General features: G+C 54.6%; 1 protein-coding gene across 3 annotated transcripts; it reads right to left on the reverse strand.

Moving 5' to 3' along the window:
• Nucleotides 1-1,595: 1,595 nt before the first annotated feature.
• MFSD2A (MFSD2 lysolipid transporter A, lysophospholipid) lies at nucleotides 1,596-14,580 on the reverse strand. 3 transcript variants are annotated; one of them, XM_080799983.1, is made up of 14 exons: nucleotides 14,370-14,580; nucleotides 12,775-12,906; nucleotides 10,923-11,047; nucleotides 6,249-6,372; nucleotides 6,033-6,111; nucleotides 5,545-5,702; nucleotides 5,014-5,104; nucleotides 4,773-4,894; nucleotides 4,482-4,565; nucleotides 3,945-4,028; nucleotides 3,734-3,846; nucleotides 3,159-3,302; nucleotides 2,891-3,067; nucleotides 1,596-2,061 (listed from the first exon to the last, which is right to left on the reverse strand). In XM_080799983.1, exons 1-14 carry the CDS (start codon nucleotides 14,454-14,456, stop codon nucleotides 1,998-2,000), a joined length of 1,584 nt encoding a protein of 527 aa, XP_080656109.1. In that variant the 5' UTR covers nucleotides 14,457-14,580; the 3' UTR covers nucleotides 1,596-1,997. The 3 variants fall into 3 exon arrangements, with proteins under 3 accessions (XP_080656109.1, XP_080656108.1, XP_080656107.1); XM_080799982.1 differs by having other exon boundaries at nucleotides 12,775-12,903; nucleotides 14,364-14,580; XM_080799981.1 differs by having other exon boundaries at nucleotides 14,364-14,580.
• Between the last annotated feature and the right edge of the window lie 515 nt (nucleotides 14,581-15,095).

Below are 15,095 nucleotides of genomic sequence, written 5' to 3' on the forward strand. Positions count from 1 at the left end.
ATTTTTTTAAAGACAGGATTTGGTGGTTATTGAAGTAGAAGGAGGGCAAGGTAGGAGTGGGCCTCTGCAAACATTATCTGAGTTCCTGAGCCTTCCAACTACAAAGGCCAGCCCAGAGCCCAGGGCTCCTGCCTTGCCCAGGCAGCCTGACCCTGAGACGACAGGTCTAAAGGCAGCGAGACCTGGCTTGGTGTGGTAAGAAGATTGTCGATTCCCATATTAGCCTAAAGTACTGGGTAAGAGCATTGGTCCTGGAGCCAGACAGCCTGGGTTCAACTATCAGCTCCTCCACTTACTGTCTGATGACCTTGGACAAGTTACTTTTCTGTGCCTCAGTTTTCTTACGTGTAAAATGGGGGTAGTAATATACCTACTTCCTAGGGGAATCATGCATATAACCATGCCTGTTAGTAACACTTGATCAATTTATGAAAGTGGCTTGGCAGAACTTCAGAGCAAAAAGGGAGCCTTCCCCAGCCACCCTGAAAATGGAGCCCTAGACCCAAAGTCTGTGGGTCTATGTACTTCTCTTCTCTGGGCTTCGTTTATCCATCCATAAAATAGAGAAGTTGGACGCATAGCCCCTGATCCTGCCAGCTTTGCTTTCCCAATATTTGGAGCTTGGCCTAAGTGTGTGAGACCAGTGATGTGCTGGGGCACGTCTCTATCAGCTTGCGAGAGCCAACTGTTCAATTTTCAGGAATTTGGCCTTAGTACAACCATTGGTAACTTGACATTGGCTATAGTAGAAGCAATTATGCCATGCCAATGGACAAGTGCTATAAATGAGGACTTCCCCTGCAACCTTCTCCCCACCCACGATGGTTTTTCACCAGCACACCAGTGCCGAGACCCCTCCTTAGCCCACACATAAGACCACCCAGCCAGATATGCTCTCACCTTCCAGTACCGTCGTTAATAGCTATGGGGAAAGAATCGCAGGTCTCTAGGACCTCACACAGCCTCAATCACATAGTGTGTGTGCCAGCAGCACGCGTTTAAGCATGCCGAGGGCAGGAAGCACAGCATGCAGGCCTGGGCAGACCAGTCGGCTGTCTGCCAGTCAGTGGGTCACTGAGATGCAGGGGAGCGAAGGGTGGACATTCACAGACCTGGGATGGGATTCCAGCTAGGCAATTCTTGGCCATGTGACCTAAGCCAGGTCCCTCTCTATACAGGAGCTCAGTTTACTCATCTTCAAAGTGGAACAGACCTGGGGCGCCTGGGTGACTCGGCTGGTTAAGCGCCCGACTCTTGATTTCAGCTCAGGTCTTGATCTCAGGGTGGTGAGTTCAAGCCCCATGCTGGGCATAGACCCTACTTCAAAAATACTAATAAAGAAAAAATAAATTAAAAAAGGGGAATAGTCCCAACGTAGCAAGATGGTTTTAAGGATTAAATTCGAGAACCAGCAAAATGAAGGTAAAGCCTCCACACCATGCCTGGTACAGACAGGTGTTTAGTAAACGTTAGCCGATGCTGTTATCACACTTCCAGACACAGTCTTGCTCCCCAGGGCACCTGCAGCTTCATTTCCCTGTCTTGGCACAGAAGGGCTCAGTGAGTGGCTGAGGGCGAAGACAGAAACAAGCACCTCTGGTTTCCAGCTTTTATCAAAATTAATAACATTAATAGCACACAAACACATACATACACACATTGCTATATACACGGTCATTAAGTTATTAATTAGTCTCTGTATAAAACGTTTCTACATTAGTGTTCCGGGCTAGGCCTCATCAGTCCATGGCATATTCACAGTAGCAGCCCTGGGGCTTGGCCCTGTGGGCAGGCAGATGGGAGGCAGGAGGCTGTCTGAACAGCGCCCCCCCACGGTAGGCGCAGGAGGTATCCTGGGCCACTTACTCTCCAGTCTTTGGCTCCCTTTCTGGCACCTGGAGATCAGCTAGTCAGCGAACAGACCGGCAGGCCCTGATTCCTCCTGTGGTCTGGGCCCCAGGCCCCGTGGATGGTGGCTTCGGGTAACACAGCAGGCCCTAGAGGATGCTGGCCAGCTCTGTAGAGTCTGTGTCTGAGCAGCCAGAGCTGCTGGCCTCTTCCCTGCAAGAGCCAGAGGAGATGGGTTGGAGGAAGCATCCTTCCCCTTCCCCTTCCCCAGCTGCCTTGTTCCTCACGACGTCGGCCCTACAGCCAGCTGTCAGATGAATCTAAACGACAGGATGTAGACAGTTGGCTCACTCCCTCTCTCCACCCAGAAACCGCCAGTTGGTCTGTTTGCAGTTCTTGCTGCCCCTAGGGCACCACAAGACCCAGGACTACGTCTTGGCCTGGGCTTGCTGATGGACCACCATGAATTCACTTCCCTGTGCCTTCTGGTCTCCAGAAAGGCAGCCTCAGACCACTCCTGAGGTCCTGCCTGCCCAGAGAGCCGTGAAGAAGGCAGGCTCTGGAGTGAGAATGCCAGGGCTCAAACCCCAGTTCTACTCCTTCTCAGCTGGGCGGGTTACTCTTCCTGGTTAAGGCTCGGTTTCTTTATCTGCTGGGTGGGAATCTCGGGACTCTCCTGACACGTAGGGTTCTCAAAGGACTGCAGGAGATGATGAATGCACATTCCCTAGTAAACTCTGTGAGGGCGGGGATTCTGTCCGTTTCATCCACTAGAGCAGTGCCTGGCACCTAGTAGGTTTCCAGTAAGTAGCTGCTGAATGAAGAAATGCAAAACCAGCCGGCCCACTGCCTGGCATGCAGCTAAGTATCGGAGGGATGTCAGCTGCCCTTCTCCTCAATCAGTTGCCAGAAGGGGCAACAGAGGAGGAGCCTTCAAGGGAAGACGTCCATGTGCAGGAGGTAAGTCAGGACTTGGCCACAAGAGGCAGGGTCTGAGGGCCTAGATCGGACTTTCCCCCGCTCCTTTCCTCCCCACTCTCACCTCAGAGCCTGCAGGGCCTTCTTGTTCTGCCGCCGCTTCTCCTCATCGATGGGGTACAGCTTGAAGAGCAGCAGGCCTAGCAGGATGAGGACTATGGGAGCTATGGTCACCAGCATCTTCAGGGTGAATTTGACACGTGCCGGCTGGGAGCAGCCACGGGTCTGGTACCCGGCAAAGCTGTGGGACCCAGTGGTCAGGGGAGTGGTGAGTCTGGGGCCCCTGGGGCTCGGCCCTGCCCAGCCCTGCTCCCGGACCCCACCGCACTCACTCAAGACTGAGGGTGGAGATGCCCAGGGAGACTCCGGAGGCGAACTTGGTGAAGAAGACATAAAAGGAGAAGAAGATGGGCTCGGTTCCATGCGACTGGGGCTGCTTTAAGTGGAAGTCATCGATGACATCAGGCAGCATGGACCTGCAGTGTGGTGGCGGCCGTGAGGCCATGAGGACCCACCTGCCCAGTGCACCAGGGCCCCCACTAGCCCATGTGGCACCTCTGTGTCAGTAAGAAGAGGTGGCCATCTGGGACTTTTGTAGCCCTGGGGCACACAGCTCTGTGAAGACACGGCAACTTCATGGTCATAAGAAGGCCCCCTTCTCTGAGACGGAGCCCCACTCAGATATGCAGCTTGGTGAATAGGGCACAGACCAGATTTAAGCCGCCCATCTCACACCTCGATTGGGTCTTCTTGCAAAGTTCACAACCCATACAACTGTACAGGAAGACCAGTCCCACCCCCAACCTAGACCCACAACCAGGAGAACCCCTGCAGAATTCCCAAGGAGCTAAAGAGGTAGGGGGAAAGGGGCTGGGGAACATAGCCAGGTGGGCCTCCATACACTTACCAGGGTAATAAGAAGGCCGCAGCTACACTGATGCCAGCTGCTACAGCTACCACGTAGGTGACAATCAGGTTGCTCTCCATGAAGGCCACCAAGATGAGAAATGGCACTGCCGACTAGAGGAAGGGGTGGGTACAGGAAGATAAGTCAGCCTGGAGACTCCCACCAGAAACCTCCAACTATGCCCAGGCCCTACCCCTTCAGCCCCACTCACTGAGATCCCAATGTTTACAGCCGTCTTCTTGCCAAATCGGGTTAGGAACCACTGCCAGATGGGAATGGTGAATGTGGCCGAGAGCTGGGGATACACAGTGGAGGGTGAGGGCAGTGGCTTAGTCATGAACTCCTGCTGCCCTTCCTAAACCTCGAAGATATTCCTAGCCTTGCCTGTGGACAGCTGGATGACACCATCTGGGCCCTGAGGAAGTGGACAGGCACCTTGGATGGCTCCCCAGGGGAGCTGAGTGCTAGTCCCAGTCTTATCTCCTACCTTCTCTGAGCACAGCTGAGCACAAAGTCTCCAAGTTCCTGGTCTCCACACCTTGGTTTTTGCTATGTTCCCTACTGGAATATCTTGCCCCAAATCTTGCACAGTCTTGCCTAAGCAATTGTAGGTCAGATCCAACCAGTGATTCAGAGATTCCTCCCTTATCCCTCCTAACCTTAGCCAGTCTGGGAAACATCCTCTGACTATCCAAAGAACCATCTCGAAGCACAGGCTGTCTACCCACCCTCGGGGCCCCACACACACCATGATGGCCAGGAGCAGATTCTGGAATTCGTTTCGGAAGCCCAGGGTGTAGGTGCAAAACAAGGCGAAGTTCCCCTCCACCAGCTGAGGGATGGGCAGGGTAGGGGGAAGGAAATGCAAGGAAAGAAGTGATGTCAGGGCCCAGGCTTCCCCATGCTCCTGGGTCCTCTGCTTACCCCACCCCCATCCCTCTGTCCCTCCGGCTTCATCACAGCCCCAGTCCTTATTTTACCCCACCCCTCTTGCACCCGTCCTACCCTCAAGGCTGAGCACGTCAGGCCCCCCACTCACCATAAAAGCCAGGGAGGTGAAGAGGAAGCCGGCAATAAGCTTGACGTAGGGGCCATGGCTCATGACCAGCCGGAGGCCCCGAAAAAAGGATATTGGCTCAGCCTGCTGAGTCTCATAGGGTTCTGGGGGCCAGAGGAGACAGTGAGGAAGGACCGGAGGCCCATCCCAAAGCCTGTGGCCCAGGCAGAGGGACAAAGCCAGGCAGTGCTGGGGCCTACACTGCTCCCCGGGGACCCCTCACCTCTCCGCTCCCTCACGCCCAGAGTCAGGATGACGGCACAGATGACATAGATGGAGGCAATGACCCCTGCCGCTAGCAGGTACGCATTTTGCTACAAGGGAGATAAAGGCGACAGAAAGTCAGTCCGATCTTATCCCAACTCTTGGCAGCTCTACTCTATGGAATAGGCCCTTCCCTGGGGCCTCACTGTCTCCACCTGTGAAATGGGAGAATCATTCTGGGCCAGCTGCCTCTTCCCACAGCTAAGCAAAGTCCAAAGAAATGGAATGTTAAGAAGCCGGGCTGTGGAGCATGACAGCCCACCATTCAAATCTCCCCAAATCTAGTTTCTGTAAATCACTAGTTCTGTGACCCGGGCCAAATTATTTAGCCTCTGTATGTGTTAGTTTCCTTATCAGAAAAGCGGGCCTGTTAACAGTGTGTATAGATCAAACGCCCCACACTTAATAAACGTGGATGGCATTGAGGAGGCCTGCAGAGCGCCCCGCTGTGCCTCATCTCCCCACATCTCTGCACCACCAAGGGCCTCACCGTTTCTCTGAGTGAGGTGGTGCTCTGTGTCCGATTGGCACCTTCCATGGCCAGTGCAGAGTCAGCGGGGTCCTGGAGGCAAGGCGTATCTGCTTGTCCCACGATTTGCCCCTGGATCGCCGTGCCCAGCACTGTGCCCAGTACCTCCACAGTCATCCCTGAACGGTAAAAAGGTCCTTTGGAGGGGCCTCGTGAAGGTCAGGTGGACAGAGGCCCAGTTCTAGCCCCAGGTGGTGGCAGCTGTTCCAAGAGTAGATATACGATGGTGGGACAGATGGCACCTTGGCCTACACTTAAGGCCTTGCTCTGTATGACCTCTGTCTAGTCCCTGAACCTCTCTGTTCTCACCAGAGCAATGAAGGGATCAAGTTATTTTTGAGATGGCTTTATACCCAGTCCCAGCAAGGGAAGAAATGTGGCAGGAGGGTCAGGGAACAATCACCCCATGGTGCCTGGTGGGGGGGTCAGTGGGCCAGAGAGACACTTACGATATGCAGTGGCAGAATCCCGCTCACTCTGTTCTGTGCTGATGAACATCGTGAGAGCTGAGTAGGGAACGTGGAAACACTGGCATGGAAGAGAGGCCCTCAGCCGGTCAGATGATGGACAAGCAGATGTGGCTTCTGGCACCAACCCTACAGGCCCTGGGGACGGCCCTCATTCCTCCCCACCACCAGACACCCAGGGGAGGCACCCACACTCACCGTGACCAGTGTTTCAAACAGGCAATAGAAAAGCAGGTACCACAGGGCCTGGCCCTGTGGGAAGTCAGGCACGAACCAGATGAGGAAGTAAGCAATGATGGCCAGGGGTGTGGAGAAGATGATCCTGGAGAAGGGGAGGGTCTGAGTAGGGGCTGGATGCCAAAACCCCAGGATCTGGGGTCAGCCCAGATTGCTCTGTAGATCCACAGGGTGCCTGCCAGGAAGGAAATTCCTCCCCCTGAATCCACCCACCCCAGGGTCCCTGGGAAGAGGCTGATGGCCACGCCCGGAAATGCAGACTGCCACAGCGCCCCTGGACTGAAATCCTGAGCACGGAGCATGAGGTCAGATGCTGTGCCTTGCCTAGTCTCCCCAGGGGAGAGGGCTCGAGGCAGGGGCTTCCTATGGGCTGGGGAAACCATGAATGGCAGTGAAACCTTGGGTGGTAGGGCAGGAAGGCAGGAAGAAGGAGCAACCCCAACACTGGTGTTCTTACATGTGCACACACACCCCTCGTGAGCACACATATATACATACCATGGGCACACACATGGGTGGGGGAAGACAACTGCAGGTCTAAGACCAGGCCTAATGAAATCACTCTAAGGGAGGGTAAATGTCTGCCTTCCCAATGGTGCATCCCACAACATTACAAAAGTGGTTAGACCACAGGATGGACTGACTTCATGTCATCAGTATAAAAAGGCAACAAAGGGGCGCCTGGGTGGCTCAGTGGGTTAAATCCTCTGCCTTCAGCTCGGGTCATGATCTCAGGGTCCTGGGATTGAGCCCCGCATCAGGCTCTCTGCTCGGCAGGGAGCCTGCTTCCCTTCCCCTCTCTCTCTGCCTGCCTCTCTGCCTACTTGTGATCTCTGTCTGTCAAATAAATAAATAAAATCTTTAAAAAATAAAAAAAAAAAATTAAAGGCACTAGAGAGCAATGGCTAAGAGAAAGACCTTTGGAGCCATTCTTCAGGAATGCAATTCTGCCTCTACCAATAACTATACATAATTTGGTCTTGAGCAAGTCATTCAACTTCTCTAAGTTTCATTTTCTTATCTGTATAAAGAGAATAGTAATAGCACCTAATTACACTCAACCTTACTCAAGAAATATTCAAGTGCTGACTCTGGGCTAAGCACTATTCTTACGACTTAGGATGGATCAGTGAGCGAAACAGACAAAAGTTATTGCCTGGTGGAACTTGTATTCTAGTTGGCAAATGAAAAATAAATATAATTTAAAAGTTATACATATATCATTCAGCCTTCAAAAGGAATGAAAGTCTGACACATGGTATAACATAGATGAACCTTGAAGATGTTACACTAAGTGAAATAAGCCAGTCACAAAAGGACAAGTATTGCCTGATCCCACCTACAAGAGACCTACAGAGGTCAAATTCAGAGACAGAAAGTAAAACAGTGGTTGTGAGTCACTGTGGGGAGGGAGGTATGGGGAGTTATTTTTTCTGGGTACAAAGTATCAGTTTGGGAAGATGAAGAAAGTCTGGAGATGGACAGTGGTGATGGTTGCACAATAAGAATATATTTAATGGGGGCGCCTGGGTGGCTCAGTGGGTTGGGACTCCGCCTTTGGCTCGCATCATGATCTCAGGGTCCTGGGATCGAACCCCACATCGAGCTCTCTGCTCAGCGGGGAGCCTTTTTCCCCCTCTCTCTCTGCCTGCCTCTCTGCCTACTTGTGATCTCTCTCTCTCTCTCTCTGTCAAATAAATAAATAAAATCTTAAAAAATATATATATATATTTCATGGCACTAAATTGTACAGTTAAAAATGCTTAAAATGGTGGGGTGCCTGGGTGGCTCAGTCGGTTAAGTGACTAACTCTTGATTTAGGTTCAGGTCAGGATCTCAGGGTCCTGGGATCAAGCCCTGAGGCAGGCTCCATGCTCAGCGGGAATCCTGAAGCTCATGCTTCAGGATCCTCCCTCTTTCTCTGCCCCTCTCCCTGCTCTCTCTCTCTCTCTCTCAAATAAATACATCTTTTTAAAGATGGGGGGTGGGGCATTGTGCCTGGGTGGCTTAGTTGGTTAAGCATCTGCCTTTGGCTCAGGTCATGATCCTGGGGTCCTGGGATGGAACCCTATATCGGGCTCCCTGCTCAGTGGGGAGCCTGCTTCTCCCTCTCCCTTTGCCCCTCCCCCCTCTGACTTGTGCTCTCTCTTGCTCGCTCACTCTATCTCAAATAAATCTTTTAAAAAATAAAAACAAATAAATAAATGAAAGGTTAAAATGACAAAATGTATGTTATATATATTTTACCACAGTTTTTAAAAATTCTATAACATTAGAAGGTGATTAAGGGCTACAGAGAAAAGAAAGCTGGCTAAAGGGGACCAGGAGCGTGGGGTTACAACGGACAGCACAGTAGACAGGGGAGCCCTCATGGAGAAGCTGACATCTGTGCCAAGACTTGACTGAGAGGAAGCAGCTGGCCTTGCAGTTGCCTGAGGCCAAAGTGTGCTGGGCCGAGCAGTCAGGTGCTCAGGCAGGTCTGAGGAGTAGCAAGGAGGCCGCTGAGGTTGGAGTGGAGTGAGCAGAGGGGACGGGTTTAGGAGACAGGGTTGGAGGACACAGAATACCAGGTCATGTAAGGCCTTACAGGCCACCGGTTTTATTTCATAGAAAGGAAGGAGTTTTGAGACTTCAGTAAGTTAATATTAAAGTGTAGAAGAGTGCTTGGGACACAGTAAGTGCTTGCTGTGACTTTCACACCAGGAGAGCTCAGCAGGAGAGTATGGGGTCCGCAGCCTGGGAATCAGGCCACAGGCCCAGCCCTGCTACACCCCCACCTGCCCGCCTGACCCTGGCCTCTCACCAGGTAGCCTCGGGAACTCTAGGGAAAGTGTCTGTCAAAGTCTTCCCGATCTGAAGGGTAGATTTGAGTGCTGGCTGAGGGCAGGGGCTGCTCTGAGGGCTGGAAGGATGGTTGGCCACGGGGCTGATAGACCCTGAAAGGCCCAGCCTCTTTTCACACTACAAGAAGGGGCCTAGGACCTTACTGGGGTAGGGACGGGAAGGAGGTCCCATACCCTCATGGCAGGCCCTCAGTCCATGAGGGATCCAGTGTGCCCTCAGACACAGGGTGGAGGTACCATTCAAGAGGTATCACTGGGAATTACCACCCAGGCAGGTGAGGACATGTACAGAGACACGGTGTTAAGTGAAAAAGGAGCCTGAAGGGCCCTCAGCAACTTCAGCAAGCCGGCTGCCACACCTGCCCGGTGTGAGGCCCTCAGATCCTACTTCCCACGGGGAGGCCCTCCTCAGCTCTCCCTCTCGGCCCTCCTCCCTCCCGCCCGAATCCACGTGTCTCCTCAGAGAACAAGGGCTCCTTCCGGCAGCCTTCGCTGAGAAACCAAGTGTGACTGGAAGTAACCCGGGCGGCTGCTGCCACCGCAAGGGGCTGTCCAGGGTAGCTGCCTGCCATTGGCTGTGCCTCATGAGGAGATGTGGCAGCAAAGCCCCACCTCCCACCGGCTGCCAGGGACTCAGATCCGGGGCCCAGCCTTGTTGCTGACTCCTACCTGGACAGCCTGTCCAGGTAAGGCAGGCTCTCCTGCCTTCTTGCTGCCGCCCTCCCTCCTCCGCTCCCCCCCTTCCCCCCTCCCCCACCCCAGCCATAAAGCCTGGATCAAAGGCCCCAATTTGGGCCTTAGCCAGAGGCTGGCGGGGATTGTGGTGGGAGGGGGGCCTCGTGGGAAAGGAAGTTGTGGGGGTGAGGTGGGGGCTGTGGGAAGAGCTTTGAAGGCCGGAGACCAGGTATGGGCACCCCTGGGGCAGGAAGGCGCCCACTTGAGCCTGGATGGGCTGGAGATGAAAGGGGCATGTCCACCCCCCTCCCCCCACCGAGCAGGATGTCCTGGTGGGAACCAGAGCTCCAGCCTGTCAGCCTGTCCCCTGTGTCTCCCTTTGCTGTCTGATCTACAGTACTACCTCCCCCAACCTTGCCCTATAGCCTGAGGCTGAGTAGTGTAGGCTCTGTATCAAGGGAAAAGGTACTTTACATCACCCAAGGGGGCAGAGGTTATGGGTCTGCTATTCCATTCTGGGTATTACCCTCCACCCTTGCCCCACCAGGAGCTACTCTGAAGAGGTGCCAAATTATAGATTACTTAATAAGGGCCAAGCACTGTTCTAAGTACTTCACATATAAAAAAGGTGTGACCTTCCCCATAAACCCAGGAGACAGACATAATTATCATCTCCATTTTGCAGATGAAGAAGCTTGAGGCTCAGAGATGTTAAGTGACTTGCCCAAGGTTGCACAGCTTGGGGGGTATTGAAACTGAGCCAGGCTGGTTTCAGAGTGTAACCTCTCAACCACTGTGCAGCACTATCTCTGCCACTGTGGGAAATGACTTCCCTTCACTGAAGGGAATGGACCGCAAGGGAGCAACGGGGCCTGGAGAAGGGGGGAAGCTCCTCAGTCTAGCAATTTGGCCAGCCTGGGAATGAATTGGCAGGGCATCGCAGTGTCCATGCCTGGGGCAGCTGAGGCCTCAGCCAGGGTTTCAACACTTGGGTTTTTTTTCGTCATTTCTTCTCCTCACCCCACAGTCTGTAACAAGCCAGATGGAAAGATCAAGAGTTAGTAGACATGCCGGATGCCCTGCCTTCTGCCAGCTCGGAGAAGTCTCTTTTACTCACCAGGGCATGAGGCGGCCCAGGCGGGTCCAGGAAGATTTGCTAATGCAGAAGCCCACCAAGGGGTCTGTGAAGGCATCCCAAGCTCGGCCCACAAACAGGATGATGGAGGCAGAGAAAGGGTCCACCTGGAATGGGGAACACGTGGAAGATGACCCCTTAATCCCTCTCCTCACCTCAACCCTCAATAGTAGGCAAAAGCAGGGGCTTCCTCCCCATCCCAGCCAGGCCCTGGGGACTGTGCACTGCTCTCACCCAGGCCTTAAGCATCTTTGCTTGCCTGTTGATGGTGATAGTAACAGTTCTCTGATAGCGGTCAGTAGCAGTACGTGCCTTAGAAATTTTCCCAGATCTGCTCTTTTATATCCTCCCTTCCACTGCCCTTGAAAACACTCCCACCCATTAGAATGAACCCAGAATCCTTTCCTTGCTTCGCTCTCACAGCCCTGAACTCCACACCACCTGATAGCAGAATGAGCATTTGCTGGGTGACCACAGTGGGCCTCAATTTCCCCATCTCTATAATGGGAGCCACGATCCCTATCTTACAGAACCGGAGTTAAAATCCCTGTCTTGCAGGTCAAGCTCTATTTTGGATGTGGAAAAAGAAATCTTTAGATGCTTTTAGAAAGTGGCCTGTCACTATCCAGTCAAACTACTCCCCTCTTCACAAATCTTTTAGCCTGAAAGAGACAGCTTATCTGGAAGGGAAGACTCTTCCTTATACCCATCAAGACTCTACTTTTGCTTTTGTTCCAGGGAGTGGGGAAGCTAGTGGCCTCTCCCACACTGTAGCTTCCCCAATCCGACTTTCCCTACCCTCCCACTCCTGACAACAGTTCTACACTTGGATTACAGGTTCCTCATATTTGCACCCCACTTAGGACCCAGCCCATGGGATTTGCTCCAAAACTAGCTGCTTGAATAAAGTTATTTGTCCTTCCTGGGGCTCAATGTTCCCCACCTAGAAATGGATACAACTAAGATGCTTTGCTTGCAGAGCCAGATGCTACATAGAAAAGACAGCCAGGGGCGCCTGGATGGCTTAGTCGTTAAGTATCTACCTTCAGCTCAGGTCATGATCCCTGGGTCCTGGGGTCAAGCCCTGCATCGGAGTCTCTGCTCAATGGAAAGCCGCTTCTCCCTCTCCCATTACCCCTGCTTGTGTTCCCTCTCTCACTGTCTCTCTGTCAGTTAAATGAATAAGATTTTTAAAAACAAAAAGACAGCCAGTGCAGTATGTGAGCCCCCAAATCCATGTCTGTTGAGCTGCCCATTCTCCCACCCAGGCAAGGTGAATTTTCAGGATGCCAGCCTCCTGGCCAAAGCTTCTCAAAACAGAGCGGAGCCCTGCTTCTCCCTAAGTACCTCTCCCAGTCAAAGACCCCACACACCAGGCACCTTCCCTGAGCCCAGCACTTGGGGGCCCCTCTGCCCACTGACATGCCTCTGCTTCTTAGGTGAAGGTGAGATATGCCTTATCTATAAGCCTGGCAACATCTAGCAACCCCTGAGCGGAACCAGCTGACTGTTGTCCAGATGGGGACACAGTGTGCCAGTCTCTTCTTAGAACAGCGTCACTAGCAGGCTCCATTCACCCTCACACCCTCGCCTACCCCTCCAGGCTCTATTGCTCTTGCCAGGCAAGGAAAGTTGCCTTGACCTTGCCAGCTGAGACTCCTGGAGTGGATAGATTCCCCACTTGGATACTTTCCAAAGCCGCCTTATTTCTATCCGCTGCTGACTCTGAGAGGCAGCAAAGTAAGGATTCCAGTCCCACTTCACAGATGGAACAGTCCCTAGTCCTTCCTACCTCAGGATGCTGGAGGAGCCCTGGCAGGCTCATTCCACTTACCTGAGCCACATCCAACAGGTAGATCTGCAGGAAGAACCCCAGGGCACAGCCTGTCACCTGGTAGGGGGCCCCCCCAACTGCATAGCAAAGCTTGTTGCAAATGGACAACTGTTGTTTCTTCTTGGGTTCCTTCTGAGAAGAAGAGGAAAGGATGAAAAAGACCCAAGATCCTGGCCTCCATCCTAGAATGTTCCAGAGGCAGGACCATCCCTCCAGCCAACTCTGCCAGGAGGAACAAGTCTGCCTTTCCCTGTTCCCACCCAGGGAGAGCTCACTTCCCACAAGAAAAGAAAGGTATTCTCTATCTTAGGAACCCTGGAAAACGGGAATCCATACTGAGGAAGTTGTCCCTAAGCACCCCACCCCCAGATCCTGAGTTATTTTAGCAGCCCCTCATCCCAGAAGACTCCCACCAGGGTCTCAGCCATGCTCTTTTCAAGCTGGAAGGGAGCATGTTCCAGCAGTGGACCTGTCCCCACCCAGCACCAACCGCCACAACCTGAAAATCCTCTTGCTGCCAAGAGCCGCCTAAGCCCAGCCCCTGCTCCCGCCCTAGTTCAGAGGCCAGGACCCACCTGCCTACTGGGTTGAGGACTCTAGAGAGCCCGGGGCCGGCTCAGCTGGCTGAGGGCACAGCTGTTCCTTCATCTGTCCCTGAGCCACCCTGGCCCCTGAACGCAGCCAGAGCTTCAGGCCAGCCCAGGAACTGTCCTGCCCTCCCTCTTGCTGTCCCCCATCTTCAGCTCCTAGGGAACCTTGGAGAGGAGAAGAAAGGCCTCTGGGTGCTGGGGCCCTAACTGGGTGGGGCACCAGGAAGATTGAGGTTGCCGGGCGGAAAGTGGAGATTACTCAGATGTAGTAGCAACCTAACTCCTCACCCTGGCTGCTTGCAGGGACCGGTTAATAAAGCTAACAGGAAAAGGCAGTCACTTCCCAGGCAGATATCTGTTGCCTAGGATCCACTGCCCCTGGAGCCTCCCGATTTCGTTCGGCTCTTCATGAGGTCCGAGAGAGCTGGGGATGGGGTCGAAGGTCAAGACGCGCAAAGCACCGCGCGCGCCAACACCCACACTCGCACAAATGCCTGGGGATTAGCTCTTGTTCTAATGAATGAACTTGAGCGGCCCTCACCGCAGAGCGGAGGCGCAAGCGTGGATCTGTGGGAGTGGGGAGTAGGGGGCTGAGAGATGGGGAACTAACGGGGTTTTCCCAGACCTCTGGGGTCTGCCTGGCTTCCAGGGCGGCAAACCTAAGCCACTCGTCACAGAAGAACGGAAACCCGCTCAGCAGAGCCGGGCACCACGTGAAGCTTCTGGCAGGGCCGCTCCTCAGAGATGCGGGGCGGCGGGGCGGGGGGGGGGGGGGAGGTGCGGGGGGTGAGAAAAGGGGGGTGCCGATGCCTACAAACTTTCTCCTTCAGCCCCCGTCCCCAGGGCAACCCCCGTCCCTCCCCTGCTGCGGGGCCCGTAGGTCCCGGGCTAGCCCAAGGCGTCCCGGAACCAAGCCTCTCCCTCGACGTCCCCATCTAAGCTCGCCCCCAGCCCCCAGCCCTCCGCCCGGGTTGGCGGGGGTCGGGGGCGGGCCCTCACCTTCACCTGGGCCGGCCGTTCAGCGGCTGGGAGGATGCCGGTGGGCAGCAGCCCCGCCGCGGAGCCGCTCTCGGCGCCCTCTCCTTTGGCCATGACCCGCGGGCCACGCCGCCTGGGACCGGGACGCCGGGATGCTCCTCTGCTCCGCGGGCCTCGGCTCCCGCCCGGGATCCCGTCGTGACCGCCGCCGCCACCGCCGCCGCGCGCGCTTCTAAACCCGGCCGGCGGGCGAGGCTCACACTCTCCTGCACGCCCCCTCGCGCCTCTTAAAGGCTCGGCCCCTGCCCTCTGAGATCCAATCCCCGAGCCCCGGCCCCGCCGCAGCCAATCTCCGCGGCCCGCCGCCCGCGCTCCCGCCTGTCTCAGCCAGCCCAGCAGGCTCTGCCACAGAGCCACGTTCTCAAAAGCCGGCATCCGGCTTGCGCGTGCTCTTCCGAACCCGGGGGGGAGAAGACCGGGACACCCACCTGACACGCACGAGGAAACTGAGGCCTAAGGCTGCAAGGGAGCTGCTCGAGGTCCCCCAGAGTGAGTTCTCCCCGAGTCTTGCCTGCAGCCCATGACTTCTGACCCCCCGCGCCTAGGAACCGCTAGGAGCTGGGAAACCCACCGCCCCCTTTAAAACCAGAAGTCGGGTCGAGTGTCCCTCTGCTCCAAACCTGGATGGAGGATGTGGCGCCTGGCACTTTCAGTATCGATGCCCCTCTTTCATCCCCAGGACTGATCATTCCC

The sequence above is a fragment of the Martes martes genome, assembly GCF_963455335.1.
Source record: "Martes martes genome assembly, chromosome: 4".
NCBI lineage: Eukaryota > Metazoa > Chordata > Mammalia > Carnivora > Mustelidae > Martes > Martes martes.